Here is a 27,979-nt window from a genome sequence, read left to right as displayed (position 1 = left end):
CACCCACTGTAACAGAGAAGCCGTTGGCCTTGCTGAGTTTGTTATTTGATCCAAAGAGAATGGACTCTGTTTTACCCAGGTGTAATGATAGTTTGTTATCAGCGAGTCAGGTGCAGATTCTGCAGAGTTCAGAGCTGAAGGCTTTTTCAACCTGTAACTTGTTCTTGTCAGAGACCAGCAGGGCTGGGTTGTCCGCGAACAGGAACAAGTTGCAGTAACAAGCTGATGACATGTCATTTGCATAAATTTGGAACAGTAACGGTCCTAGTATGCTTCCTTGTGGAACACCGCAGCTCACTGGGAGGATGGGGGGGGTAGTGTACCGTTCACCTCCACCATCTGTTCTCTCCCCTCCAGGTAGGATTGTATCCAGCTCACTGATAAACTATCAAAACCAATTGATTTTAGCTTGTCAATCAGAATGGAGTGATTGACAGTGTCGAAGGCCTTTTGGAGGTCCAGCATGACCATGCTGCAGTATTTGCCCGCGTCCACCTCTTGTTTGATGTGATGAATATGACAGATATATATATATAAATATGTATACAAAATGACAAAATATTTAGAGTAACCTAAGTGCAGAAATATAAACGAACCACTCTCACTCTGGGACTACACAGGTGGCATTGACAATGAAACAACATAGGTAGATGATCTATCTGACGCGGTGGCCTCACGGTGGCGGCAGACTAAAATTAAACTTCTCCCCCACAGCTCTCTCCCTCCCTCCAGCGTCATTGTCTCTCTCCCTCTCTCTCGCTCCTCCCCAAATGTAGGCAGTGGCAAACTCGTCCCCCTCCTCTCGGCTAGGTACTTTGTTTCTGCGAACATCGAGACGTGTTAATATTTTTAAGACTTTTTTTTCTGGGGGGGTGGGGGGGACAACAACAACAACAAAGCACATTTTCTGCTGGATTTCGCAAACCTGGTCCCAGTTGAAGAAAGGGCCGGGGCGGACAACAACAAGGCGCTTTACAGAGTCGAGTGTTCGGCGGTTGAACCGAAGTCACCATGGAAGTTCCTGGTATGCAGGTAAGTGGAAGGTGGACAAACTGCCGTAAAGATTTCAACACATCTGACATTAGGCGTCAATAAAAACCACCCTAAACGCACAGTCTAGTGGGTTGGGTGTTGTAAAACGCGCTGTTGTTACACTTTCAATGTTGTTTCTTTAATATTAACCGTCAACAACAATGTGAGTTTCTCTCTCCGTCCGGCGACAAGTTGGCTTAGCCTATAAATATATATCCCACACAAGGGCACACACCTAGATGTCATGAGGCTACAGGTGTGTCTCGTCTCCATGTTGTTGGGACTGGAGCCTGCTTTGCTGCTTTGTGTCTCGGGGGGGGGGGGGGGGGGGGGGTGAGGAGAGGAGGAAGTAGTTCTTAGAGGCTCGTTATGACGTCACACCGAACACCTCTACAGTAGCTGCTCCCATTATTATTGATTGATTGATTGAAAAGTTTATTAACAGATTGCAGAATGGGTACAGTACAGTACATCTCAATACATACAATTGTTAAGGGGATGCAGACCAGAGAAAGACTTTCGTCTTGTTTCCACCAGGGTCCCCCATTTTCAATTCATCATAACATATATGACATACATGACATACAGATAGACAGTACTGCTACATCTATACATTTATGACATATCAGATTTGCAAATACAGTACTGTTTGTGATACAAAAGTGTCCAGAAAAGGAGTGTATATACATTTGGCGTAGAAACTGTACATTGGAGGAGGTTGGTGGGGTGGGGTTGGGTGGGTTGGGTGAGGGCTGTACATTGGAGGTGGGGGGGGGGGGGGGGGGGGTTGGGTAGGGGACACACACACATTTTACACTGTACATTGGAATGTTGACAAAGCCTTACTTGGTCATTTACTGTACAACTAGGTTAGGACATTTGTAGGGGCCAGTTTCGAATTGCAGTCTCACGTAGGTGTTTTTTGAGAGTGTTTTTGAAGGTGGGTAGTGATTCACATTCCTTTACAGCTTTAGGCAGGGCGTTCCACTATACTTATTTGGATAGTCGACTTTGATTGGCCGAAATTAGCCGATAGTCGACTATGAAAAAAAAAAGTCTAATTATTTTTTATCATTCCATTTGGGCTGTGTGGGGGGTGCTTAATGTCTGAAGGAGTCGACTGAAGGCTTCTTGTCCTCTGCAAAAGCATGCAATTGGGCCACTGATGGACACATCTTGATATTTGTCTAGTGTGTTCATTAGATGGGTGAAATCCTCTTTCAGTGCCTCTGTGCCTGTTTTCTTATATATGAATATATATGCTTTGAAGAGTGGAAAATCCCATTAAAATCAACGTGCTTGTGTGGTCATTTGACTTATTTATTACATTTAAAGGTGACAGCCATGAGTATGATGATGATGATGTAGTAATGATGGCCCCTTGAAGATGACTATCATGGACATGAGCATTGGCAGGCTACACACAGCACAACAAGTGTCAGACATTCTAGTAGTAGTAGTAGTTTATTCAGTCATCACATAATACAATATACACAATCATTTAACAATCTTTGATTCAGGCAGAGATTCTCAGAAAGTAGTTATCAAGGCAAGACCATTTGGCGGAATATTTCAGCGGCTGGGTGTTTATTTGTGTTCTTACATGCTGTCCACGCCTGAAGCCATGCTTATTATGACAGAATTAAGCCAGAACATTATGACAGCCGAGGCAGCTTGCCATGATAATACATTGAGTTAGTGTCCTTTTTAGTGTCCTTTTTCTTCTTCGTAAGTCCAGGTTTTCCAATACATTAAATTATTTGTTGATCAGGATCTCCATTAGCTGTGTGTTTAAACAGCAGCCAACTGTTCCTGGTGGCTCAAGACGGTATCAGACATTCCCACCACAAATAGATTCCTGATACTGGCACAAAAACATAATAGTTGATATCGTGTTGCATCATGTACAGTGAACAGTCTTCCCTCTACTACGCCTGCCGTTGCCACAAATGAACTAATGGTGTGATGAGATGTTTCGCAATGATCTCAAGTTGGAAGTCTCGCATAACACTTGGTCGACAGGATGATGGTGGCCAACGGGCGCGTTGTTAGGTCAGCAAGTCAGGACCAATATGATCCATTAAGAGACCAAATTCAGTTAGATTACTCAACCTTTTCCCCTTGACACAGTTGGTTTGGTAAACTTTTAGGAATCATCACTGTATTGTGGAACTAACCCATCGTTTATAACTTGTATTTATTTACCACTGCGTCGGCCATGTGGGTGCAACTCTCTGGTGGTAAACTGAAACATGTAGGCTACCACTTGTTTAGGACCGTTGGAACTGGAAGGCAGATCTAGAAGTTGTGGGAATGGAAACACTAAAAGCTTCTGGCTGCACCTCTTGAGAATGTCCGTTCTCATGCTCTCCAGTGTCCTATTAATATGATGTCATAATTACAGACACTTCCTGCCTGAAGCCTGGGATCATACGTAGAGGATGGGTCATTTCGGTCATGGAAGCATGTTTGTTTTATTGTTGTTTTGATTGTTTTATCATCATTGACTTGACCTTATTAATTGTTGAGACTTTTCTGAGCAGGGAGAAGGCGGCATTTTTTTAAGTGGACAAGCTAACAATCATTCAAAACTATCAACTTTCTCACAATTTTGTGTCCCAGAATTCAACAGAACTGAATTCCTACTAGGAAGGACACGAAGAGTGCTTGATTTTCATTTGAATATTTATTTTTATTTGGATACCACCAAATACATCCACTGGGGGTGCTCATTTGTGCTGCTGAAACCGAAATCCCACGAGGTGTGCATTGTTGCAGGAAGACAACACTAGGCTGTGGAGCATGAGGGAGTATGGATTATGTAGCAGGCTAGTACTGTGAAATGTTTTTTGCATTGGAGTACAGCTAGCTCAGAGTTATCTAAAAGAGGGGAGCGGTTGGTGTTTGTGCATTTCCAAATTGTGCCGACGGCATGTCGCCAGCTTTGTGTGGCCTTCATATATACTATTGATAGGTAACTGACCGTTTTGACTGACAATATGCATTAACCTCTTAATATACATCGCGGCACTTTGCCTTTGTCTGCCGGCTCTGGGCTGTGTTTTTCCCGTTCAAACAATACATTGTTGGAAAGTAAAATGTGCCACTGTTCGATTGACACCATACTCAACCTATTGCATGCTTCCTTCCAGTCTCGGGTTGACCAAAGACCAAATAACCGACGAGCGTCATTTGACAAGGCATTCGGACAAGTGACCACGTCCGGTTTGGCCTGGTCCTGAACAGACCAGTCACCTCTGATGGTGAAAATGATGAAATTCTGGAGCCAACGGTATCCCATGCAAGGGCTGATTGCAATGACAAAGGGGCAGAAGAAGACCAACAATTTCTTTGTTTTGACTCGCGTGTCTGAATGAATGGCAGCGGATGGCCATTTTGGATAATCATGCGAATTATTGCTGGTACACACATAACCTGTATAAAACACTCAACTTGTGGGATTGTTATCAACTTTGGACCTGTACTAGATAAGACTATGGAACAGTTATGTTTTCCAGCTCCTACCTCTCAGTTGGAACAAAAAAACAGGCAGTGACAATAAGTAAACATAAACGTGAGTAAACAAAACCTTTATTTCAGTGTGTTCAAACCTCTGTAACTCTATTACATTAGCACTAGGGATGGGTACCGAATTCGGTACTTTTAAGGGTACCTACCGAAACACGTCGGTACTACCTACTGTGTATCGATTCACGTGAGATCCAACGGTGCCAATTTTCGGTAATGTAAAAAAAAAAATCCAATGATGTTTACCACAAAACGAAACCACACGTTATTGTCAACGGCACAATACATGTTTTCAAACTCTCTTTGGGTGTTTGCAATTCATGGGGAGTATATGTCTCTGATATCTTGGTACAGTGGGCAGGTTGTTAGAAAGTGTAGCTCAGTTTCCACCTCTGCTCTAACATGGCTGTTAGCCTAGCCACAGAGCATCTTTAGAGGAGAGGCTCCGATTAGAGCTGCCGCGATTACCGCATTACCGCGGTATCGCTGTTACATCACGGCCACCGCAAAGTAGGCTGAATACCGCATCACAGCTGTTTTTTATAATAATAATAATAAAGTACCCTCCTCTCGTTGGGCTTGCGGCTCTGCAGATATACCCTACTCCTCTATCGAGGTTCCAAGCGACCCTATTGGGTACCAGAAAAGTCACGTGAAACATTGCAGACCACTGATTGGTCAGAAGAGAGATGCGTCACACGTTGGGAGCGTCCTGCAGTTCTTTACGTCCTGAATGTCAGCCATTGATCAGAGCTCATGACAATACGGCTAATAACGTTAGCTTTAGCTCCCCGCCGGAGTGGACTACCATCGCTCCTCAGGAGTACTAAACGAGACATAATGATTTTACTGTCTGCAACGAATGTTATAATAAAAGCCCTTCGTTCTATACACTTGTCTGATTGAAAACTTTATTAACAGACCGCAGAATGGGACAACTCAGCACGCTCTGAGCAAAGAAAGGAACTGAGATGGTCCGGTAAATACGCTGATGTTATTGAACGTATAACTATATAATGTTAATGCCACAAAACGAATGCCTTTATTATAAAGTAGTAACTTTATAGTAATAATAATAAGAAAGGGTCGGGGGGGGGGTAACCACCCCTGCCCGCGACACCGAGTGAACGGCGCACGACCAGAGGGGAAACTTCGAATCCGTGTTTCACTTTCAATAACTAATGCGTGCTTGCCGAATCCCAAACAATATTCATGCTGCAAAGTCATCCTCTAAAGATAGACATTTAGACTAGAGGCAGGCTATATGCTATAAAGAGTAGACTACTACTAAAAAATAAAATGCATTCAAACTTTTTTTTTTAATTTTTTGTGTGCGTGCGGTAATAACCGCGGCGGTAGGAAATATTTTGCAAATTTGTGCGGTAAGGAAAACATCAATACCGCGGCAGCTCTAGCTCCGATTGAATCCGGGACACAGACATGCAGCCAATGGGACACTGGCTCTGTTCATGGTCACGAATGGATTCCAGCTTCATGTATTTACTACAGATGACAAACGTGTTGTTTCTGTTTTTCTTTTTGACATACTTGCGCCACACGGAACAACTGATCACTACAGCCCAGCATCATATTACTGTAGCTAGTCTCTTGAAACACTACTATCTCCAAACTTCCACTTTCTTTTGTTATGTGCTCGCGCTGCCGCGGTGGGTTTTCTTTTTAGTGGTCGGCTTACTCCTTCCATAGTTTCACATATTTGTAACCCATTTAACGTTATTAAGTTAACGTTAGCTAATCGTCGGACATAACGTTAGCTCCCTAGGCTACAGTGCAAGCCGGCGCAGTCAGGACAGAAGAGTAGCGGATGTGATGTCGGTAAACAAGCCACAAATTAGGCTGTTAAGACCAAAACACACCGCAGAGCGGGTCTTCTCCAAAGCGGGGGACACAGTGAGTGTGGAGCGAAAAAGAACTGCTAGAATACTCAAATCAGCAGCAGAGTAGTTCATTGCTGCTAGATTGTTTGTTTGTTTAATCAGTTGTAAAATACTTTCATTTATTTGTTATTTAAATATATAGATAGTGTAGATAGTGTATTTGACTAGTATTTTTTGATCAGCAGAATAGTTAATTGCTGCTAGTGGTTTGTTTACCCTTACAATACAATAAGGGCTAATACAATAGCTTTATTTATTTTGTATTTTAAATATATAGATGTGTACCTTTTTTAGTTAATTTGTAAAACATATTTCTTTAAATAAACATAACATTTATTTAAAGATATGTGTGTTCTAAATAAATAATAATAATAACTTTGTATAGCACCTTTCATACAGAGGATTGCAGTTCAAAGTGCTTTACATCAGTAAGATGTAAATAATAATAAAGTAATAATAATACATTATTTATTTATTAAATATTAAGTTTGCAATTTCTATTTTACAACTGAGGTAGGTCGATTTTTAATTTTTAGAGACTAGAGTACCGAAAAAAAGGTACCGTTGGGTACCCAGTATCGGTTCAAATGTGAAAGGTACCCATCCCTAATTAGCACTCAAGTTCAGAATGTTTCCTTTCAAAAGAGACCAGACTCATGCATGTGCTATAAGTGGTTCTAGAATAAATCACAAATTACTTTGGGTATGCAATCGTCAGGCGTGTTATGCAAAACTAGCAAAAATGTTTGCCTGGTGATGGATAAGGTCGCATTCACACCAGAGCTGTTTGAGCTCGGTTCGCTTCCAAGTGAACCCTGGTGCGTACTTTTGTGGTGTGAATGCTCATCGGACCAAACACAAGACCAAATATAGGAAGTGACTGTAACTGTGCATCTTGAGTAGAAGGAAACAAAACAAACACTGCGGCGCCCACTGCAAAACAAGCACGCGTGAAACATGTCTCGTCAGGGAACAAAATTAACTTTTTGACTTACCAGCCATTTGGCTGGTAGATTTTAAAAACTACCAGCCAGGCAGATTTTTTACCAGCCAAAGATTTAAAATAGCTTTTTAGTATATCGCCATGTGTTATTATTACTATATAATACTCTCATATGCTATTTTCAATTAATATAAACAAAAACAACATAAGGAATATTAGCATAATTTTGAGTGGACTGAAGGAATGAGTCAGCGTTAATAGTTTTAAATGCAAATAATTGATTGAAACATAGAAGTGGGGTCGGGGACACACACACTGTTTCAACTCACCACCCCCGCATCATATTGTAGTCTAGTCGGTCTTCAAACTTCCACTCCTCTCGAAACCTTTTTATATTTGAATATCAACATTATCTGTGCATCCTCAGTAATCCTCAGTTTACTACAATATACTCCTCTCCTGAGTCCTGACTAGTGACTTCATCGTCTTTCCAAACGCACGCACACACACAGAGAAAGGGAGAGTGCCCCCCCCCCCCCATTTCCCTTTCCCCAGTCCACACTGTCTGCTGTTCTCTATGGCTCTGCCGCTGATCAGGATTAGCTTGTTAGTTTACGCTAACATAACGTTCATTTCGGGCGATGTGGGCATAAAGGAATGGCGACGATGCAATGCATGTTAGATGCATTTGACCCGTTGTGAGAAGAAGAAAAAACCACAGACTTATTTCGGCTCGCAAAATAGGCGCACTGCTGTGTAGCTCTGCTCTCGGGGAACAAACTTAACTTTTTGACTTACCAGCCATTTGGCTGGTAGATTTTAAAAACTACCAGCCAGGCAGATTTTTTACCAGCCATTGGCGGTTGGCTGGTACTTATTTTGTTCCCTGTGTCTCGTGGACAGAATGAGGAGGTAAAAGCCCTGATAGAAATATGGTCAGACGAGCAAATTAAACAGCTGCTTATGGCCACTCACAAAAACAATGAGGTGTAAGTTGTTTAGCGAGAGAATGATGGCAATGAGCTTCAATCGAACAATGTCACACCAAAGTAAAAAAACTGCGTCAGCATTTCAGCAATATATGAAAATAATGTGTGTGCGCTGGTAGGGCTGGGCGATATGGCCTAAATATGATATCACGATATTTTCTGACCTTTCGGCGATACACGATACGCATCACGATGTTTTTCTTTTTTTCCCCAAACAATTCATTATGAGGCTTACCAAGACAGTATTTGAGTTTGCAAGCTAACATTAAAGACAAAATAAAATACCCATGCATTTAGCATTTTTATATTATATATTAGATTTAGATTATTGGATTATTAGATTATATATTGCATATATTTAGCAATGAGATATTATATCATTTAGATATGAAATATGATGAATCGAAAATGGGGGACCCTGATGTAAACAAGACGAAAGTCTTTCGCTGGTCTGCATCCCCTTAACAATTGTATGTATTGAGCTGTACTGTACCCATTCTGCAATATGTTAATAAAGTTTTAAATCAATCAATCAATCAATCAATCAATCAATCAATCAATAGGATTTTAGCATTTTTATGAAACTACTGTATATTTGTATGTCTCTAAATGTTTTGATGAATTGAAAATGGAGGACCCTTATGTAAAAAAGCCGAAAGTCTTTTTCTGGTCTTCATCCTCCAGTCAGTCCACTGTTGTTGTATTGAGCTGTACTGTATTGTACCCATTCTGCAATCGTTAATAACGTTTTCATTCATTCAATCGTTCAGCCGGCAACATAATAATTTTGATTGACAGTCGAGTCTGCCAATTACGTCACACCGCTTGTACCCGCCCTGCTGTTCTTAGCACCAATCGGCAAGCAGCGCTATTCTTTTTTTACTTCCTGAATGCCCTCCTTGATTTTAACGAGAGCTCAGCTCAACGACAACAACAACAGCTCACCGCAGCCGACGAGTGATTACTAGCGCACCGCAGCATGACAACGAGGCATAATGATTTTACTGCAACAAATGTTATAATAAAAGCCTTTCCATACATCTGTCTGATTGAAAACTTTATTAACAGACCGCAGAATGGGCACGCACAACTCGGCACGGACTGAGATATGAACAGTAACGCTTGCTATCTATGTCGTCATTGGACGTTGCTATGTTTGGGTAAATACGCTGATGTGTAACTATATAACGTGTAACTATATAATGTTGATGCCACAAAACGAATGCCTTTGTTAATCATACGTACTAACTTTGATGCAGTAGTGTGTGTGTGGGAGCGGCGTTGTTCAAAAGTTTGAACGGGGTGGACCAGATTGACGCGACACAATCCTCTTGGGCAAAACATCACGATATCCACGATACGTTAAAAAAGTGTATCGTTAATGAACTGTACCCGATATTTATATAATATCGTCATATCGCCCAGCCCTATGCGCTGGGCTGCTTCGCATAATAATGTGGTGTGTGCGCTGGGCTGCTTCGCAGAATAATGTGGTGTATGTGTGTGTGCGCTGGGCTGCTTCGCAGAATAATGTGGTGTGTATGTGTGTGTGCGCTGGGCTGCTTCGCAGAATAATGTGGTGTGACTGTGTATGTGTGTGCGCTGGGCTGCTTCGCAGAATAATGTGGTGTATGTGTGTGCGCTGTAGACAGGGCACGAAATTAACTTTTTGACTCACCGGCCAGTGGCGGGTAGATGGGAAGAATCTACCCGCCAAGCATATTTCTTACCTGCCAACTTTTTTTTGATTAAAAAAATAATTATTATTTTATATATATATTTTTTTAATAAAATATATATATTATATAATCATACTTGTAGTTGTATTATCTGCGAGACATCGCCACCTCGCTGTCTGCAAACAGCTCCACTGTCTGTGTGTATACTCAAGTGGCCTCCAGCTCCAGCAAGGATTCTCCGGCGCTGCAGCTGGGCCCTAAACTCTACATTCAGCATGAAAGGATTATCCTGCGCTGCAGCTGGACCTATTCAGCAGCCCTCATGTGATGTAAGCCAGGGGCTCGAATACGCATGTTGTAGGACATTGATGTCAGGAGCTATCTGTAGCTACTGCTGGATGGCGTTGGGACAACGCCTCTGAACTATTTAGTTTACTGGGACATTTCGTAGTGACTAGTGAGCTAACGTGGGCTAACATGAGCTACCTAGCCAACGGAGGTATTATGCACTGGACACTTGCTGGAGCAGTTGTTGATGTCGGGAGCTATCAGTAGCTAGCCGGCTGGATAACGTTACACAATGCCTCATGTATTAAACTAAAAGTGAATAGTTGACTGGGTCATTTTGTAACAGTAGCTAACATTAGCTCACGGAGGTCCCTCTGACTAGACTAATGTCACAGTGACTGTCCGAGGCAATAGCCTCTGTTTACATGCAGCATACAGAAACAGGTGCGGGAGGGGTAGGAGCAGCAGTGCGCGGTGCGTAGAGCTGCCGCGGTATTGATGTTTTCCTTACCGCACAAATTTGCAAAATATTTCCTACCGCTGCGGTTATTACCGCACGCACAAAAAAAAAAAAAAAAAAGTTTGAATGCATTTTTTTTTTAGTAGTAGTCTACTCTTTATAGCATATAGCCTGCCTCTAGTCTAAATGTCTATCTTTAGAGTATGACTTTGCAGCATGAATATTGTTTGGGATTCGGCAAGCACGCATTAGTTATTGAAAGTGAAACACGGATTCGAAGTTTCCCCTCTGGTCATGCGCCGTTCACTCGGTGTCGCGGGCAGGGGTGGTTACCCCCCCGACCCTTTCTTATTATTATTACTATAAAGTTACTACTTTATAATAAAGGCATTCGTTTTGTGGCATTAACATTATATAGTTATACGTTCAATAACATCAGCCTATTTACCGGACCATAGCAAGGCAAGCAATACATATCTCAGTTCCTTTCTTTGCTCAGAGCGTGCTGAGTTGTCCCATTCTGCGGTCTGTTAATAAAGTTTTCAATCAGACAAGTGTATAGAACGAAGGGCTTTTATTATAACATTCGTTGCAGACAGTAAAATCATTATGTCTCGTTTAGTACTCCTGAGGAGCGATGGTAGTCCACTCCGGCGGGGAGCTAAAGCTAACGTTATTAGCCGTATTGTGATGAACGTGTGACGCGTCTCTCTTCTGATCAGTGGTCTGCAATGTTTCACGTGACTTTTCTGGTACCCAATAGGGTCGCTTGGAACCTCGATAGAGGAGTAGGGTATATCTGCAGAGCCGCAAGCCCAACGAGACGAGGGTACTTTATTATTATTATTATAAAAACAGCGGTGATGCGGTATTCAGCCTACTCTGCGGTGGCCGTGATGTAACAGCGATACCGCGGTAATGCGGTAATCGCGGCAGCTCTAGCGGTGCGCTGCATGTCTGTGCTGAGACAGCGAGTGAGAACTGCGCTAAGAATTGGATCATGATTTTCGGTTTTCACATGACTATTATTGCCCGCCACACGGTGGGCAGACCTCTCAGTGGGAGGCGCCAAACGTAAAAACTGCCCGCAAATGGCGGGTGGCGGGCTTTAATTTCGCCCCCTGGCTGTAGAGCTGTCGCCGAAGCCTGTTTTTGGGATTCTATATATATCCAATTAGACGAGCGCCCTTTTCGATCGTGTGACATTGTTCAGAAAGTTTGGTGCACTTGACAAAAATTGCAGTGTGAAAGCAAACCGAACCAAATGAAGAATGCAACAAAGTATATGTGAAAGCGACCTATTAAGGTTAAGCATCGGATATATTGCTGTGCAGTTATGTCCATGGAGCGCGAGATATAATAATATTGGTTTTGTGTGTGAGAGCGATTCTGAATCAATCTTCATTTGAATGAGCGAATTCATAAAATCCCAAGATCCAGGGTTAGAAATAAACTTTTTTTCCCAGGGCTTTTTTTGCCCCCCTTAATTGATTTTCTGGGGCTTTTTTTGTATTTTGGGGGCACTGAACTTTTATGATGAAAGGCATTTTATTATTAAACATCCTTATCATTTAAAAAATACAACTCAATTAATGACCTCGAAAACAGTTAACTTCATTTTATTATTAAATTCACATTCACAACACAGCTCAAGAGGATGAGGCATCTTGGGGGCCATAAGGCTTAGGCCATGGTTCATGCATTAAAGCATTCCGTCTCCAGACGGATTTCCGTCAATTTGATTGGGGAGATCCGTCCATTTGTTTCGCAGTCTGACGGAAGTATTTGCATGATTTGTAGATGCATACAGATTGAAACAAAATTGAGCCAATCAGAGGCGCCAAATATGGAAAAGGGCTTTTTTTTCCTATCGCGCCAAGCAGTCATCATCACTCAGCGACTCGAGAGACAGGATTACGCTGCTCACTCCGGAGGCTCGCTCCGCGGTTGCAGCTGCAGGCTATTGGGCGAGTGACAATTGCGAGGTCTGAGAAGTTTGTCCGCCACATGGCAGGGTAACAAAATAGTAATGTAGAATAATTAAAAACTGCGGTGTGTTTTGGTTTTACGAGTCGCCTTTTTTGCAGCCTCACGTAGAGCTGCCGCGGTATTGATGTTTTCCTTACCGCACAAATTTGCTAAATATTTCCTACTGCCGCGGTATTACCGCACACACACACACAAAAAAAATAAAAAGTGAATGCATTTTTTTTTGTAGTCTACTCTTTATAGCATATAGCCTGCCTCTAGTCTAAATGTCTATCTTTAGAGGATGACTTTGCAGCATGAATATTGTTTGGGATTCGGCATGCACGCATTCGCTATTAAAAGTGAAACACGGATTCGAAGTCTCCCCTCTGTGTCGCGGGCAGGTGTGGTAGCGGCGCGCCCGCCGGTTACCCCCCCCGACCCTTTCTTATTATTATTATTATTATTATTATAACGTTACTACTTATGATTACAAAGGCATTCGTTTTGTGGCATTGACGTTATATAGTTACACGTTTGTATTTACCGGACCATAGCAAGGCAAGCGTTACTCAATTCATATCTTAGTTCCTTTCTTTGCTCAGAGCGTGCCGAGTTGTACCCATTCTGCGGTCTGTTAATAAAGTTTTCAATCAGACAAGTGTATAGAACGAAGGGCTTTTATTATAACATTTCGTTGCAGTAAAATCATTATGCCTCGTTCCCTGAGGAGCGACGGTAATCGACTCCGGACTCCGGTCTCCGGTGGGAGCTAACGTACTATTAGCCGTGTTGTGACTGAGCTCTGATCAATGGCTGAGATTCAGGAAGTAAAAGCACTGCAAGATGCTCCAAAGTGTGACGCGTCTCTCTTCTGACCAATCAGTGGTCTGCAATGTTTCACGTGACTTTTCTGGTACCCAATAGGGTCGCTTGGAACCTCGATAGAGGAGTAGGGTATATCTGCAGAGCCGCAAGCCCAACGAGAGGAGAAACTTTATTTATTATTATAAAAAAACAGCGGTGATGCGGTATTCAGCCTACACTTGCGGTGGACGTGATGTAACAGCGATACCGCGGTAATGCGGTAATCGCGGCAGCTCTAGCCTCACGCGTCAACTGCTTGTTTACCAACGTCACAGCCACCACGCTGCTTGCACTCGCTGCTATATACCGATTAGCTAATGTTAGCTTAATAGCGTCGGTTAAATGGAAGGAGTAAGCCGGCCACTAAAAAGAGAACCCACCGCGGGGTTCTCGGATGAAAAGGATCAGCGGGACCACCTAACAAAAAGTTTCGAGAGGAGAGGACGTTTGAAGAGACTGACTAGGCAGCGCTACTGGGGGCTGTAGTGGTGAGTTAATTTGTTCCGTGTGCCGCAACGATGTCAAAAAGAAAAACAGAAACAACACGTTTGTCATTGTCGTGTTACTTCACAGTACAATATGTGAGTCCCCTGCTGTGGTTGTGAGTATAAGTTTATTAGCTTAACTCCGTAGCAACATCACACAGGTGTATCTGTAGACTGTCTCCTCCCCACCGTATATATTCTCTCCCCACCGTATGTATCTTTTTTTCTACCACCACCCCCTCCTAATGTACAGTCTCCTCCCCATCATATGCATATAATCTCTCTTAGGATCTATGGGTAACAGTTAGAGTTGTTCCGATACCGATACCAGTATCGGAAATGCCGCCGATACTGCCTAAAATGCTGGTATCGGTATCGGCGAGTACACGTAAATTCTAGCCTCCGATCCCATGATGTAATTTATCTCCTGCCGAGTCCTGCGGAGAGTGAGGATTATAAAATGAACATGTTTTAAAGTGTGATGCTGTGTCATTTTAACAGCAGATACACTTTCTTAAATTCCATTGTCCCCGACAGTGCGGTGTGACGGGGAGCTCGGACGGGATGTGTTTTGCTGGTGTTATGATAGCATTAGCTGGAAAGATAGCTAGTTGGTACAACATCCGCTTTAACGTTACATCAAATCAGATGATCGCCTGTCCTTTCTCCAGGACCTAACACTGTCCGTGACCGTCTATCAACAATAATGCACCCACGGTGAATTGTATTTAAGTTAAGTAGCTACTGACTAGCGTTAGCTGACTATTACTAACGTTATCAAATGTCAATGCGGGAAGACGAGCTAGGTCAGTTAGCTTAGCTTGATAACGTTACCGTGTCTAAAGTTGGTGCTATTTATAATCCAGCAATAATGGCTGCAGACCTGCAAGCAAAGTACAGCAAGTGCCAAAGGATAAGAGTCTGAGGCGGAGTTTCAAAAGAGAATGTTGAATATTTATTTTGCATCAAAAATCACAACATGAACGTTCTATCTGCCACTAGCTTACAGACTGAATAGGGTGTGGGATATTTGTAGATATCCTGATGAAGAATGTGCTCAGTCAACCGAGGCTTGGATAATAACAAAGGTTTATTAACCAAACAGATAGAATACATAGAGAGAATGGCTGAGGCTCTCGCCCCAGGTGATCAGCTGAAATTACCCAGGTAAGAAGCCTTGATTGTGGTCGGGAGGAGCCCTTTATAGTTCAACAAAGGGGGTGTGTGGTCCCATTTGATAGGTCAGATGGGGGGGAGGGGGTACAGGTTTGGGGACACAGGGGAGGGGGGTGATTCCACAGAGAGGGGGGGGGGGGCACAGGTAAGGGGAACATATTTACATGAGGACATATTATACCACAATACTCACTTTTCTTTCTTATAATGTGGGTGAGATTAATGTATAATATACCAGGATTGTTTGGAACAGGTAAAAGTGGGGACCGATGTAATCCATCGGTTATCAGATAATGAAAAAAATAGAAAATAATTAAAATAATGAAAATGTTGGCCAATGTGTTCTGTTGGTTGGCCTAATAATTTAAACTAGTATTATTTATATACATGATTCATGACATGATCGACTGGACTGCGGTCTGTGTTATTTTGATATCAGAGATGTGGGAATAGATGTCACCCTTTTCTTTTATTAATCTCTCAAAATACCTATATCAATGAGTGGTCCTCATCTCTGATATCAAACAACAATTAACATAATCATTTGAAGCTATCGCTGTGCAAATATCTTGGCATACCTTCAGTCGTTCATGTCGTGACTCTGGGGAGCTAATGTGATCGTTGTGCATACAGGCATCGTAATAAACCAATTAAATACATGCACTGTCTGTGTGGTCAGAGTGCACAGGGTGAAAAAACAAAATTGTTTGCATAATTATTAGGAATAGGATTTACACATAAGGCTAATGTGTACAAAAACATTTTAACAACCGTTAACCTGGTGGTTAATAAAACTAACATGATTGATTATGGGAAACTGTTCAAAAATATATATATATATTTTTGCACGTTTTATGATGAAATTACTTAGGATCCAGTTGTATTTACCCTGAGTTTGAGTGTCACTTTCATCTGTGATTGCCTCAGTTTTGTTGGTCTTTACTTAGAATCAGGCAATTTTCTCCATTTCTTCTCTATAAATGAGGAGATAAAACGTCTTATGCATCGCTTCTGTATGTAATTCTAGTGCATATACTATCAATGGTTCACCATACAGGTGCAAAACAACGTTACATGTCCTCTTCTATGAGAGAATAAAAACAACTGATTCTTTCTTGTCTGACAATACAATTTTGTAACCTAAGTAATTCAAATGTGATGTAATGTGATCATGTGGTCACTTCTTCCTTCAGCAATACATTTTAGCTCATTATTACTAACCATTGTTAATGCTTTCTCATTGATTTCTTTTCATCACATCCCTAGTTCATCGTTTTGCAGATACATACAATTGTGTGAAAAGTTTCCTGCTTGTGAAGGTATTAATCTGAATGATGTTGCGTCGTTGTTGACAAGGTGTTCTCTGTCGGTCGTGTGGCAGGGCCAAACAGTAACACATAAAAATTAAATAAATACATACAATAGACATTACCTTAGTGGCTAATGTGTCAAAATAAAATTGAAAACCGTTAACCTAGTGGTTAATATAAAAGGTGATTATGATAATCGTTATGCATTGTTCTGTGGTGCATACTATCAATGGTCAAAACAAACTTGGTGTCTTGGAACAATCCAACTGGTTCTGCTCTGTTTAACAATACCATTTTGCAATGTGACTCTGTGATCATTTCTCATTGTCATTATAAAATTGGTTAATGCAATCTTACTGATTGTATTTCATCATATTCCTAGTCAATAATTTTCCAGATACATATGAACTCTGTGAAACAGTTCTTGTTTGTGAATCTGACAGTTGCTGTGAAGTGTTGATCATCTGTTCTCGGTCTGTCGTGTGGCAGGGCCAATACATACATAACAATGTGGACAATGTGTGTTCAGAAGTATCTTGTTCCACAGGTCTCTGATGATGTCTCTTCTTGACGATGCAGTCGGGAACATTCACTGGTCGTCGTTCATTCAGAGGGGGCCTACAGGAGGTCGCCGTCCGCTCCCTGTGTACCTTGTCAAGGGTCACCGGTAGCAGTCAACTATAGTGGTCTTTTCCTGCAGCCTATGTTGTTCTCCACCACCATCACATGTCTGCCACTGTGCTCACGCTTGGCCCCTATCAGGCCTAGAGACATGGTGGTCAGGGCGTTCTTGAACGTGCTGTGTGGTGGTTGGTCCCCCCCGTTCCTCGTCATCGCGGTACTAGAGGGGCGAGGGGGCGGGCGTTTTTGAATGTGTTGTGCTGGTTTCGCTGTCCTCTCCTCGTCATTGCGGTACCACTTGATGGAGGGCGAGGGCCCGCCGGTGTAGTGGCTAGTCAGTAGGACGCTCTCTCTCACACGGATGACAATCTTGTCATGGGAATCCACCTTGATGGTCGGGGCTTTGGTTCCCATCTGCAGGTGATGGGTTTGGTCTGCAGTGCCGGGGTGGAGGCCGTCAAAGGTTGATCTCCTCTTTGTCAGTGTCTCCTTGGTCAGTCTCCTTCGTGGTCCTCTGCTCCACTTTCTTGGGGATGTCTGTGGGCTGGGTTGGATGGTTCTCCCACGGTTGTTGTCGTCGCCTCTGGTTGTGTCCGCAGCTTCGTGGTTCAGGTCACGCGTCGTCTCACTCGTCCTGTCCTCTCACCAATTCGTGATCTGAGGGTGATAAACACTGCCTTAGAAAACTCCTCACATAAATGATTCAACGCCTTTCTGCTAAAGTGGAAAATCATTTTGGGATTAATTCAATTCATTGTAAATAAAATCACTTAATTGACAATAGGAAATGCAAGCCAATTGCATTAGCAGTGATTCCTTACGTCAAGAAGGTAGGGCTGGGCGATATGGCCTAAATATGATATCACGATATTTTCTGACCTTTCGGCGATACACGATACGCATCACGATGTTTTGCTTTTTTTCCCCAAACAATTCATTATGAGGCTTACCAAGACAGTATTTGAGTTTGCAAGCTAACATTAAAGACAAAATAAAATACCCATGCATTTAGCATTTTTATATTATATATTAGATTTAGATTATTGGATTATTAGATTATATATTGCATATATTTAGCAATGAGATATTATATGATTTAGATATGAAATATGATGAATTGAAAATGGGGGACCCTGATGTAAACAAGACGAAAGTCTTTCGCTGGTCTGCATCCCCTTAACAATTGTATGTATTGAGCTGTACTGTACCCATTCTGCAATATGTTAATAAAGTTTTAAATCAATCAATAGGATTTTTGCATTTTTATGAAACTACTGTATATTTGTATGTCTCTAAATGTTTTGATGAATTGAAAATGGAGGACCCTTATGTAAAAAAGCCGAAAGTCTTTTTCTGGTCTTCATCCTCCAGTCAGTCCACTGTTGTTGTATTGAGCTGTACTGTATTGTACCCATTCTGCAATCGTTAATAACGTTCATTCATTCAATCATTCAGCCGGCAAAAGAATAATTTTGATTGACAGTCGAGTCTGCCAATTACGTCACACCGCTTGTACCCGCCCTGCTGTTCTTAGCACCAATCGGCAAGCAGCGCTATTCTTTTTTTACTTCCTGAATGCCCTCCTTGATTTTAACGAGAGCTCAGCTCAACGACAACAACAACAGCTCACCGCAGCCGACGAGTGATTACTAGCGCACCGCAGCATGACAACGAGGCATAATGATTTTACTGCAACAAATGTTATAATAAAAGCCTTTCCATACATCTGTCTGATTGAAAACTTTATTAACAGACCGCAGAATGGGCACGCACAACTCGGCACGGACTGAGATATGAACAGTAACGCTTGCTATCTATTGCTATCTATGTCGTCATCGGACGTTGCTATGTTTGGGTAAATACGCTGATGTGTAACTATATAACGTGTAACTATATAATGTTGATGCCACAAAACGAATGCCTTTGTTAATCATAAGTACTAACTAACTTTGATGCAGTAGTGTGTGTGTGGGAGCGGCGTTGTTCAAAAGTTTGAACGGGGTGGACCAGATTGACGCGACACAATCCTCTTGGGCAAAACATCACGATATCCACGATACGTTAAAAAAGTGTATCGTTAATGAACTGTACCCGATATTTATATAATATCGTCATATCGCCCAGCCCTACAAGAAGGTCACATTCACTACAATTTTATCAGATTTTGTATCTAACTAGATCTTACAGCATTAGGCTTTAAATAAAATTTGTAAATGAATGGCCAAAGTCTTGAATCAGATAAAATAGCTCCTTGTCTTCATATTCTGATGGTCTTAAATTGAAGTTGATCTTACCTCAGGCCGCGTACGATGGTGTGCTTCTTCAAGATACTTACCTCGCCATGACTTCTCGGTTGTTCTTCACATCTCAGTGTGGCTCATCATAGCATAGCATGGGGAAAAAACATAAAATCTAGGTAGCCAGTTAATTTTGCATGAAAAACAATCATTCGTTTTGTCATCTAACCCTAACTAACCTTACTGTCATGCATTTGTCCTAATAAACTAATCTACACTGTAGCACTCAACACTAATAAAACTAACCTACACTGTGGCACTCAACACTTTGATGAACATTGTTACTCAGCTGATAGAGTTGTGCCCTTTTTGATGTCCTGTCATACAGTGTCAGCTAAATGATCAATGTACGTGTATACCTTGTACATTTAGATAATTGTGTTTCAATTTTGTGGTTGATATTTTGCAGTCATGGAAATGTATTAGTTGTTAAAAGAATAGTCTAAGGAATAGTCATGCATGTTATTGGTTATAAACAGAATAGAAGGAGGGGATTGTAAGTAGTTGTTTTCATCATTAATCTTTCATCTCGGGCACTTCTCTAATTCATGTGCCTCTTGAAAAGAGATGATGAAAACGACTGGTTAGTTATTGTTAGTATGGGAGTTAGGTAGATTTTCATAACTGCAAATTCATCACCGGTGTCTAATTCATGTTAATTAAGTGGTTCTCTGTTGCCATCCACCGCCAGGTGAGTTCATCAAGTCTGTGGTCACGAGTGTAGGCATTTGCATTGCTTTGTCTCCCAAGTGTAAATCTGCATCTAAAGCGATACTTCCTACTATACTAAGTGGAGATACTAAGTTGAGTCTCTATAGGTGTGGTCAGACTGGCTATTTGCATTGTCTTTCACTCCACATCGTCCTCAGCTGGTTTGAGTGTTCAAATGTAGATTACTTTGGGGTCTCAATTTAAATGATTGTAGCTGGTCTCACTTTGTGTCTTGTCTGTGTTCAGATGCAAATCACTGGAGTTTCAACTTTTGTGATACAATGTGTTTACACCCATTCTGCATCTTGACCCAGAGCCAGATCTCTTGGTTGTCTGTAAATACAAACACATGTTAATTTTCCACTCTTTTCTAAGACCATCTGAGTGGGTTCTCCTTGATTGTCTGTGAGCTTAACAAAACATCAGCTATTTCTCATCCATCCCGTCCTAGGATGTAATGATAGTGTTATCATTTATCAATCATATCGCATATGTACACAAGCATCATATGAATGTGGAACCACACATTTTGAATCATGTTTAAAAATGTCTTACAATGGAAAGGGCTAGTTATCTTTCATTGGTTCTTTAGATAAACACATTAACTCAAGTGAATATAACCTAAACATCTTACTTTTAAACATAATCTATGTTGTTTGTGTTTCAAGTTTTCAACATTGAAAGCTTATAAAGTCTAATCTAATGCTGTTTATGTGGACTACAATTCCTGTACTGCCATATACTGGGAACCGGAAGTGTTTGTTTAGCTCCCATGGTCAGTATGGCCGGTACGCCCACAGATGTATTATAATTCTGAAACAGACATTGTAATTAGCTTTATGTGACTTATAATGTGTAAATTAAAGCAACATAAACACTCAAGTGATCTGAGATAGTTGTAATTTGCTGTAACTGATAGTTGTGTATATGTACAGTTTCTACGTCAAATGACTCCCTTTTCTTGACTCCTTTTGTATCACAAAAAGTACTGAATTTGCAAATCTGGTATGTCATAAATGTATAGATGTAGCAGTACTGACTATCTGTCTGTCATGTATGTCATAATATGTCCTGATAAATTGAAAATGGGGGACCCTGATGTAAACAATTCTGGTATTGAAAATGGGGGACCCTGATGTAAACAAGACTAAAGTCTCTCTCTGGTCTGCATCCCCTTAACAATTGTGTATTGAGCTGTGCTGTATTGTACCCATTCTGCAATCTGTTAATAAAGTTTTCAATCAATCAATCAAAGCATCTATATTCATGATTTTCATACTCACCGGGGAAAGCTGTTTTGTTGACGTTGGATAGTTCAAGTTCAAGTTCAAGTTCTTTAATAGTTGTCATACAGAAGTACAGAATACTTTCATACAAAATGCTTCTTACTGTTACGCTCCAGAGACTGTGCTAGACAAGATAGTATCAAATAACATAATAACATAATATAGCATGAATTTAGAAGAAGAAAATGAGGTCACAGTTGTTCGGTATAGACATATGTACAATGTTCTGTGTTACCATATAATATACAATACACAACTATGCAGTGTACTAATGTACAGTACTATCTAGTGCAAAGCAGAAATGGGATGAGGTACAATTTTAGGTACAATTTACAGTAAGGTGTACGAGTTGTAGTGCAATCCTTCATCCATAAATATAAAGTGTGGGGAGTGGGTGCTACAGTGTGTTTGTTTAAAGTGGGTGTGTGCTATAAAGTGTGTGTAGTGGGTGCTACAGTGTGTTTGTTTAAAGTGAGTGTGTGCGTGTGGATGTGTGTGCTATGTGTGTTTGGTGGTTGTTGTTGTGTAGTGTTCATTCATTGTTCGTTTAGCAGCCTGATGGCCTGGGGATAGAAGCTACTTCTGAGTCTTTCTGTGCTCGCCTTGAGACTCCTGTATCGCTTGCCTGACGGCAGCAGTTCAAAGAGGCAGTTGTTCGGGTGGCTCGAGTCCTTAATAATTCTCTTAGCCTTCCCCTTGCAACGCTTGTAGTAAATGTTCTGGAGGGTGGGGAGCCCCCCTCCAATTGTGCGTTCGGCTGAACGTGTCACTCTTTGTAGTCTGCTTTGGTCTTTTGCAGTGCTATTCCCAAACCAGGAGGTGATGTTGCCGGTCAAGATGCTCTCTATTGTACATGTCCCAGTAAACTAAATAGTTCACTGAGGCGTTGTCTTAGCGTTGTCTTAGCGTTATCTAGCCGGCTAGCAGTAGCTACAGATAGCTCCTGATATCAATGTCTTATAACATTGATTCGATGCGTATTCGAGCCCCTGGCTTCCATCGCATGAGGGCATGCTGAATGTGATTTGACCAAAGCAGAGTATAGGGTCCAGCTGCAGCGCCGGAGAATCCTTGCTGGAGCTGGAGGCTACTCGAGTATACACACAGACAGTGGAGCTGTTTGCAGATAGCGAGCATTTTGACTTGTTGCGTGGTGGCGATGTCTCGCAGATAATACAACTACAAGTATGATTATATAATATATATATTTTATAAAAAAAAAGATATATAACCAAAAACGATCGGTATCGGCCGATATGGCTCATAGACGATCGGTGATCGGTATCGGTGGCAAAAAACGTGATCGGGGCATCCCTAATTATGTTCTGTTATATCCTGCAAAGAGGGTAGAGTGAGGTCTGATGTTTAACAGTAGGTTACAATTTAAGCTTAAGATTGAATTTACATGTATTGATTAATCAATCATCAATGAATATATTAAAATAATTTGCTTAACATTTTACTCTGGCCTCTTATTTAAGTGTATTCTTCAACATAATACCCTATCTACGTGAAATGTACTGATTTTTTTTATATATATATGTGACACAAAAATGCATTTTTATTGGCTGGTAAGAAATATGCTTGGCGGATGGCGGCTACGTGGCGTAGTGGGCAAGGCGCTCGCCACGAATGCGGAGACGCTGGGCTCGCCTGTTCGTGCCCAGCGCTCCACATTGCTTTCAGTTTAGCTGGTCGTTCATACTAATACACATTGGCCGTATTAGGGGGTGGGAAACTGATGGGTGGGGATCGGGCGTTGTGGACAGCGACTCCTACAGGTCGGTTGGTGCGCCTGCGCAGTAGAATCAGGAAGTGTCGGGGGCAGCGTGAGCCTCCCACGCGTTACTCCTCGCCACTGAGAGATCGAGCTGCGCAGGTGAAAAGATGCGACTGCTGTTACCTCAAGTACCGGAGGGGACTTGTGCTATGTATGACTTAGTCCACATTGCAGCCGGCTTGTGGGAGGCAAGAAACAGCGTTCGTGACAGGGGAGGGTTGAATTGGATGATACAAAATTGGGATGGGAGAAAAAATGTAGAAAAATTGGAGAAAAAGTGGATAAAAAAAAAATATGCTTGGCGGGTAGATTTTTCCCATCTACCCGCCACTGGCCGTTGAGTCAAAAAGTTAATTTCGTGCCCTGTGTATGCATGACGAGATATAATAATGATATCTAGCGTTGATTTCAGGATGATTCGATAATCAGCCGAAAAATTACAACGTGATGACTGGATTACAGTAAAATGCCTTTTTCTCGTCTTTTTCCCTGGAATTACTCAAAAGCACCCAAACCATATTCAAAACGGTATAAAACGGAAATGTACGGATGAAAAAACAATCTGTTTTGGGCATGTTGACTGGAAGCAACTCACTGACAGTCGACGGCGTTATTAGTAGGGCTGTCATAAATACTTCGAAGCTTCGTTCGATGGGCATGGGATTCGAATATGAAAATAAAATTCGATTATGTAAAAAAAAATATATATATATATATATTAGAGGTGGGCATAGATTCATTTTTTAATCTAGATTAATCTATCTGCAATCCTGGAGTTAATCTAGATTAAAATGGCTAAAAAAAAAATCTGCCGAAGGCATTCAAAATATGTGTGTTCTACCCAAATAATGACCAGACGAGGAGATTTATCTTCTCCTCTTCATCTGAGGAGTCTGTAGCTATCTCCTTGTTCAACAGCATGAACATGTCTCTTCTTTTTGTAATTTCCAGTGTTTATTTTAAAACCAGATTTCCTTTGATGCCATTTCCATTGTTACACTGATATTGACAGCTCTCTCCAGTGTCAAATCACTCTCCGTCAGTAGTTTCTTCTGTGCACCTTCATTTCTTAATCCACACACAAACCTGTCTCTCAATGTGTCTTTTAGTGAATCTCTAAATTCACAATGCTGCTGACTGGTTGCTCACACACAGACTGCTGCAGAAGCAGGTTTCTCAACAAATTCAGTGCAAGCTCAGTGTAACAGTTCCATGAATGAATGAATGAAAACTTTATTTAACAGATTGCAGAATGGGTACAATACAGTACGGCTCAATACACACAATTGTTAAGGGGATGCAGACCAGAGAAAGACGTTTGTCTTGTTCAGGGTCCCCCATTTTCATTTCATATTGCTCCACATTGTCATCAAACGGTCCAATAACCCAAGCCATTTCTGTTGTAAACACTCACGATAGTCCAGTCGATCCTTCCTTTAGTGTGTAAAGTGGATTTCCTCCTCTTGTAGATGTTTCCAAGTGCCGCCCGAGCAATGTGAGCTAACATGCTAACTCGCTAAGCTAACGTTAATAATGTAAACAAAGCTCCCGACGGACTTCTTCTTTCTTGCATTGCGCAGATTCAGACGTCCTCATCGCCGAATTGTGTTATATCCTGAGGACTTCTTAACCTCACCTGTATAACAATGATTACCGGACCACTACTTTAGTTTGACACATTATTCTGACTACAGCTCTGGTACATACTTGTGCAATCACTTCCGGGTACCACAGCTGGGAACTACGGCAAGTATTTAAGGACAATACAGACCCAACTTTGAGAAATAGATTAACGGCGTCAATTGTATTATCACACGATAATAGTCTCGCGTTAACGCAGCACGTTAACAGCGTTAACAGCCCAGCTCTAATATATATATATATGATTTTTTTTTTTTTAATTTTTTTGCAAAATCAACTCTGCCTCTCTTTGTTAACTACAACAAGCAATGCTGTTTGTTATTTAAGATGAGGTCGGACTCGGCACTGACAGATTTGTGTTCATTGTGCTGCTTTTATAAAGCCTCAAATGACGGTTTACAATATTTCATGGAAGCAAAGTGTTTAGTTTGTCTAAGATTTAAAAAGGTTTAAACTTTACAGCACTGACAAAGTTGAACAAAGTGTTGTACAAGTCCCACAACATAAAAAAAAAAAAATATATATATATTTATACTTTTAATTTTTTTATTTCGAAGCTTCGAATTAAAATCGAATCTCGGCACCGAAGCTTCGAATTCCAAAAAATAAAATCGAAGGTCAGCCCTAGTTATTAGACCCATAGATATAATATAAGATATATTTTAAGCACTCGCAAATGTCGCAGTCTAAAACTATATCCATTGAATAAAGACCTGGCGATGAAGGGGGATCAGCGCCCCCTGCTGCTGGCGGTCAATGTGTTAAAAAACGCTCCATCTTTTCTTCCATCAAAGGCTGCTTGCCTAGCACGCTAACGTGAGATGGTGGGGAGTGACGTTGGCGTCTGATCAAACAGATTTAATAAACCACGCCTTTTACTTGTCAGTTAAATAAATTGTAATATTAATTTTTATACTATGTTTGATAACGTAATGTTAAAGGACCCCTATTTTTCACAATTTGGGCAATTTTACACAATTCCTGTGAGTCTATGGAACACATCTGTAAGGTTTCTTTCAATCAAATTAATTGTTTTGTATTTTTAATCAAGTACTTTGGTGCACCACTTTCTGCCCTTCCAGACTCCAAGCAGTTTTTGGCTGGGCTTCGCCCATACTCACAATGCACTTTGATTGACAGTCACCCACCTGCACTAGCAGATACGAAAGAGAGAGCAAGAGCGAGAGCTCCCCTGATATTATATTTTAGCCTGGTATTTGACTGATATGTTAGCCTGGTACCTGACTGATATATGTTAGCCTGCAGTGTTTCCCACAGGATTTTCAGAGACTATGGGGGGTGAACCTCCGACCCTCTAGGGCAGGGGTGGGCAATTATTTTTCCCAGGGGGCCGAATGAGCAACTGAAAATATGTTGGAGGGCCGGGCCAAAATTCCAAACTCAATTATGCATAATATACATTTTATTTCTATATAAAAAGCAGTAAATGGCATTGTTTTGACCCCTGGTAAGAGTGTATGTTATTATTTGGCAATTAACACTTTAATCGCCGATGACGTGTTTAGACGTCATTCCTAGCCATTCCTAGCATTTTGAGTTTCATATACTATTGAAACAAGGATTTTCTTAGCTTTCTAAAGACATCACATCATCTTATAGCAAAAATAAACAAGATATGTCACTGAACTGTGTAAAGAAAAGTGTCCCAGTTTGTAGCCTTTTTTACTTTACATGCCTATATTAAACATTTAATGTTTTCAGAACTGTGCAAAAAAAGAAAAAAAATATCAAGTGTCCCATTTCACTTGTTATATTTCCACATTTTTAGTGTTCTTCAGTTTTTTTTTTTCATTCAGTGTGAGAAATCCAGTCTCTGTTGAGCTTTAACAAGTCCATCAAAGTCAGGTTGCATGTCTGAGGTGGAGATGCGAAGCACAGCTGCCAGATGTTCATCAGTGAGAGAAGATCTGTACCTGGACTTGGTAAACGTCATGACTAGGGATGGGTACCGAATTCGGTACTTTTGAGGTACCGAACCGAAACACGTCGGTACTACCGAGTATCGAATCAAGTGAGAAACAGATTTTTTTTTTTTTACTTTTTTTTTTTTTTTACTTTTTTCTTTTCATGTCAACGTTCACACGCACAATATATGCTTACCTAGGATTTGACTTGATTCAACAACAAAGCAGTCGGAGCAATGACAAGCCGAAAACTGTCGAAATTGTAGTTATTTGAAGTTTGGATTTTTTTTTTTACGACTGAGGTAGGTAAATTAAATTTCTTGAGACTAAAGTACCGAAAAAATTTACCGTTGGGTACCGGTATCGATTCACAGGTACCGGTACCGGTATCGGTTCAAATGTGAAAGGTACCCATCCCTAGTCATGACTGAGAATGTCTGTTCACATATGTAGGTGGATCCAAAGAGAAACAACATCTTCTGAGCATGTCTCCTCATGTTTGGAAAGTTCTCCTCCTTGAGAGCAGAGTAGAACTCTAGCATTGATGCTGACTTAAAGTGCTCTTTTAGTAGTTAATCAGACTGCAGGTCAATGAGTTCAAGCTGAACAACTATCAACACTGCAGGTAAAGGGAGAGGAAACCAGCTGCATTTCATCCTCAACCTTTTTGAAATCTTAAACGCCTTGAAAATTCATCATGCAGTGCTTCCAACATGGATGAGTACCTGTGCCGGTGATCAGCTGATGGTTTGACTTCTTTCAGGGTTTTCATGTGTTTGAGATTGTTGCTGCCTAGTTGCCTTGAAATTAATTGCAACTTTGTCATGAAGGCTTTCACATGGCTATGCATTTCATGAGCAAAAATGCCCTTGCCCTGCAGTTGTGTGTTCAGTAGGGATGGGTACCGTTCACATTTGAACCGATACGGTACCGGTACCTGTGAATCGATACCGGTACCCAACGGTACCTTTTTTCTGTACTTTAGTCTCTAAAAATTGAATCTACCTACCTCAGTTGTGAAAAAAAAATCCAAACTTCAAATAACCACACTTTCGACCGTTTTCGGCTTGCCCCGACTGCTTTGTTGTTGAATCA

The 27,979-nt window shown here is 41.3% G+C and overlaps 1 protein-coding gene across 1 annotated transcript in view; it reads left to right on the top strand.

The window, feature by feature from the left end:
• The first annotated feature begins 882 nt into the window (after positions 1-882).
• Positions 883-27,979, top strand: part of stk26 (serine/threonine protein kinase 26) — a 128,467-nt gene continuing 101,370 nt past the window's right edge. Inside the window, exon 1 of the mRNA XM_084326496.1 lies at positions 883-1,032. Within this exon, the coding sequence (XP_084182622.1) occupies positions 1,012-1,032 (21 nt within the window). The 5' untranslated portion in view covers positions 883-1,011. The remainder of the gene's footprint in view (positions 1,033-27,979) is intronic.

The sequence above is a fragment of the Notolepis coatsorum genome, assembly GCF_963971535.1.
Source record: "Notolepis coatsorum genome assembly, chromosome: 1".
Taxonomy (NCBI): Eukaryota; Metazoa; Chordata; class Actinopteri; order Aulopiformes; family Paralepididae; genus Notolepis; species Notolepis coatsorum.
Note: the sequence above shows the minus strand (reverse complement) of the source record. Positions and strands in the feature narration are given on the sequence as shown.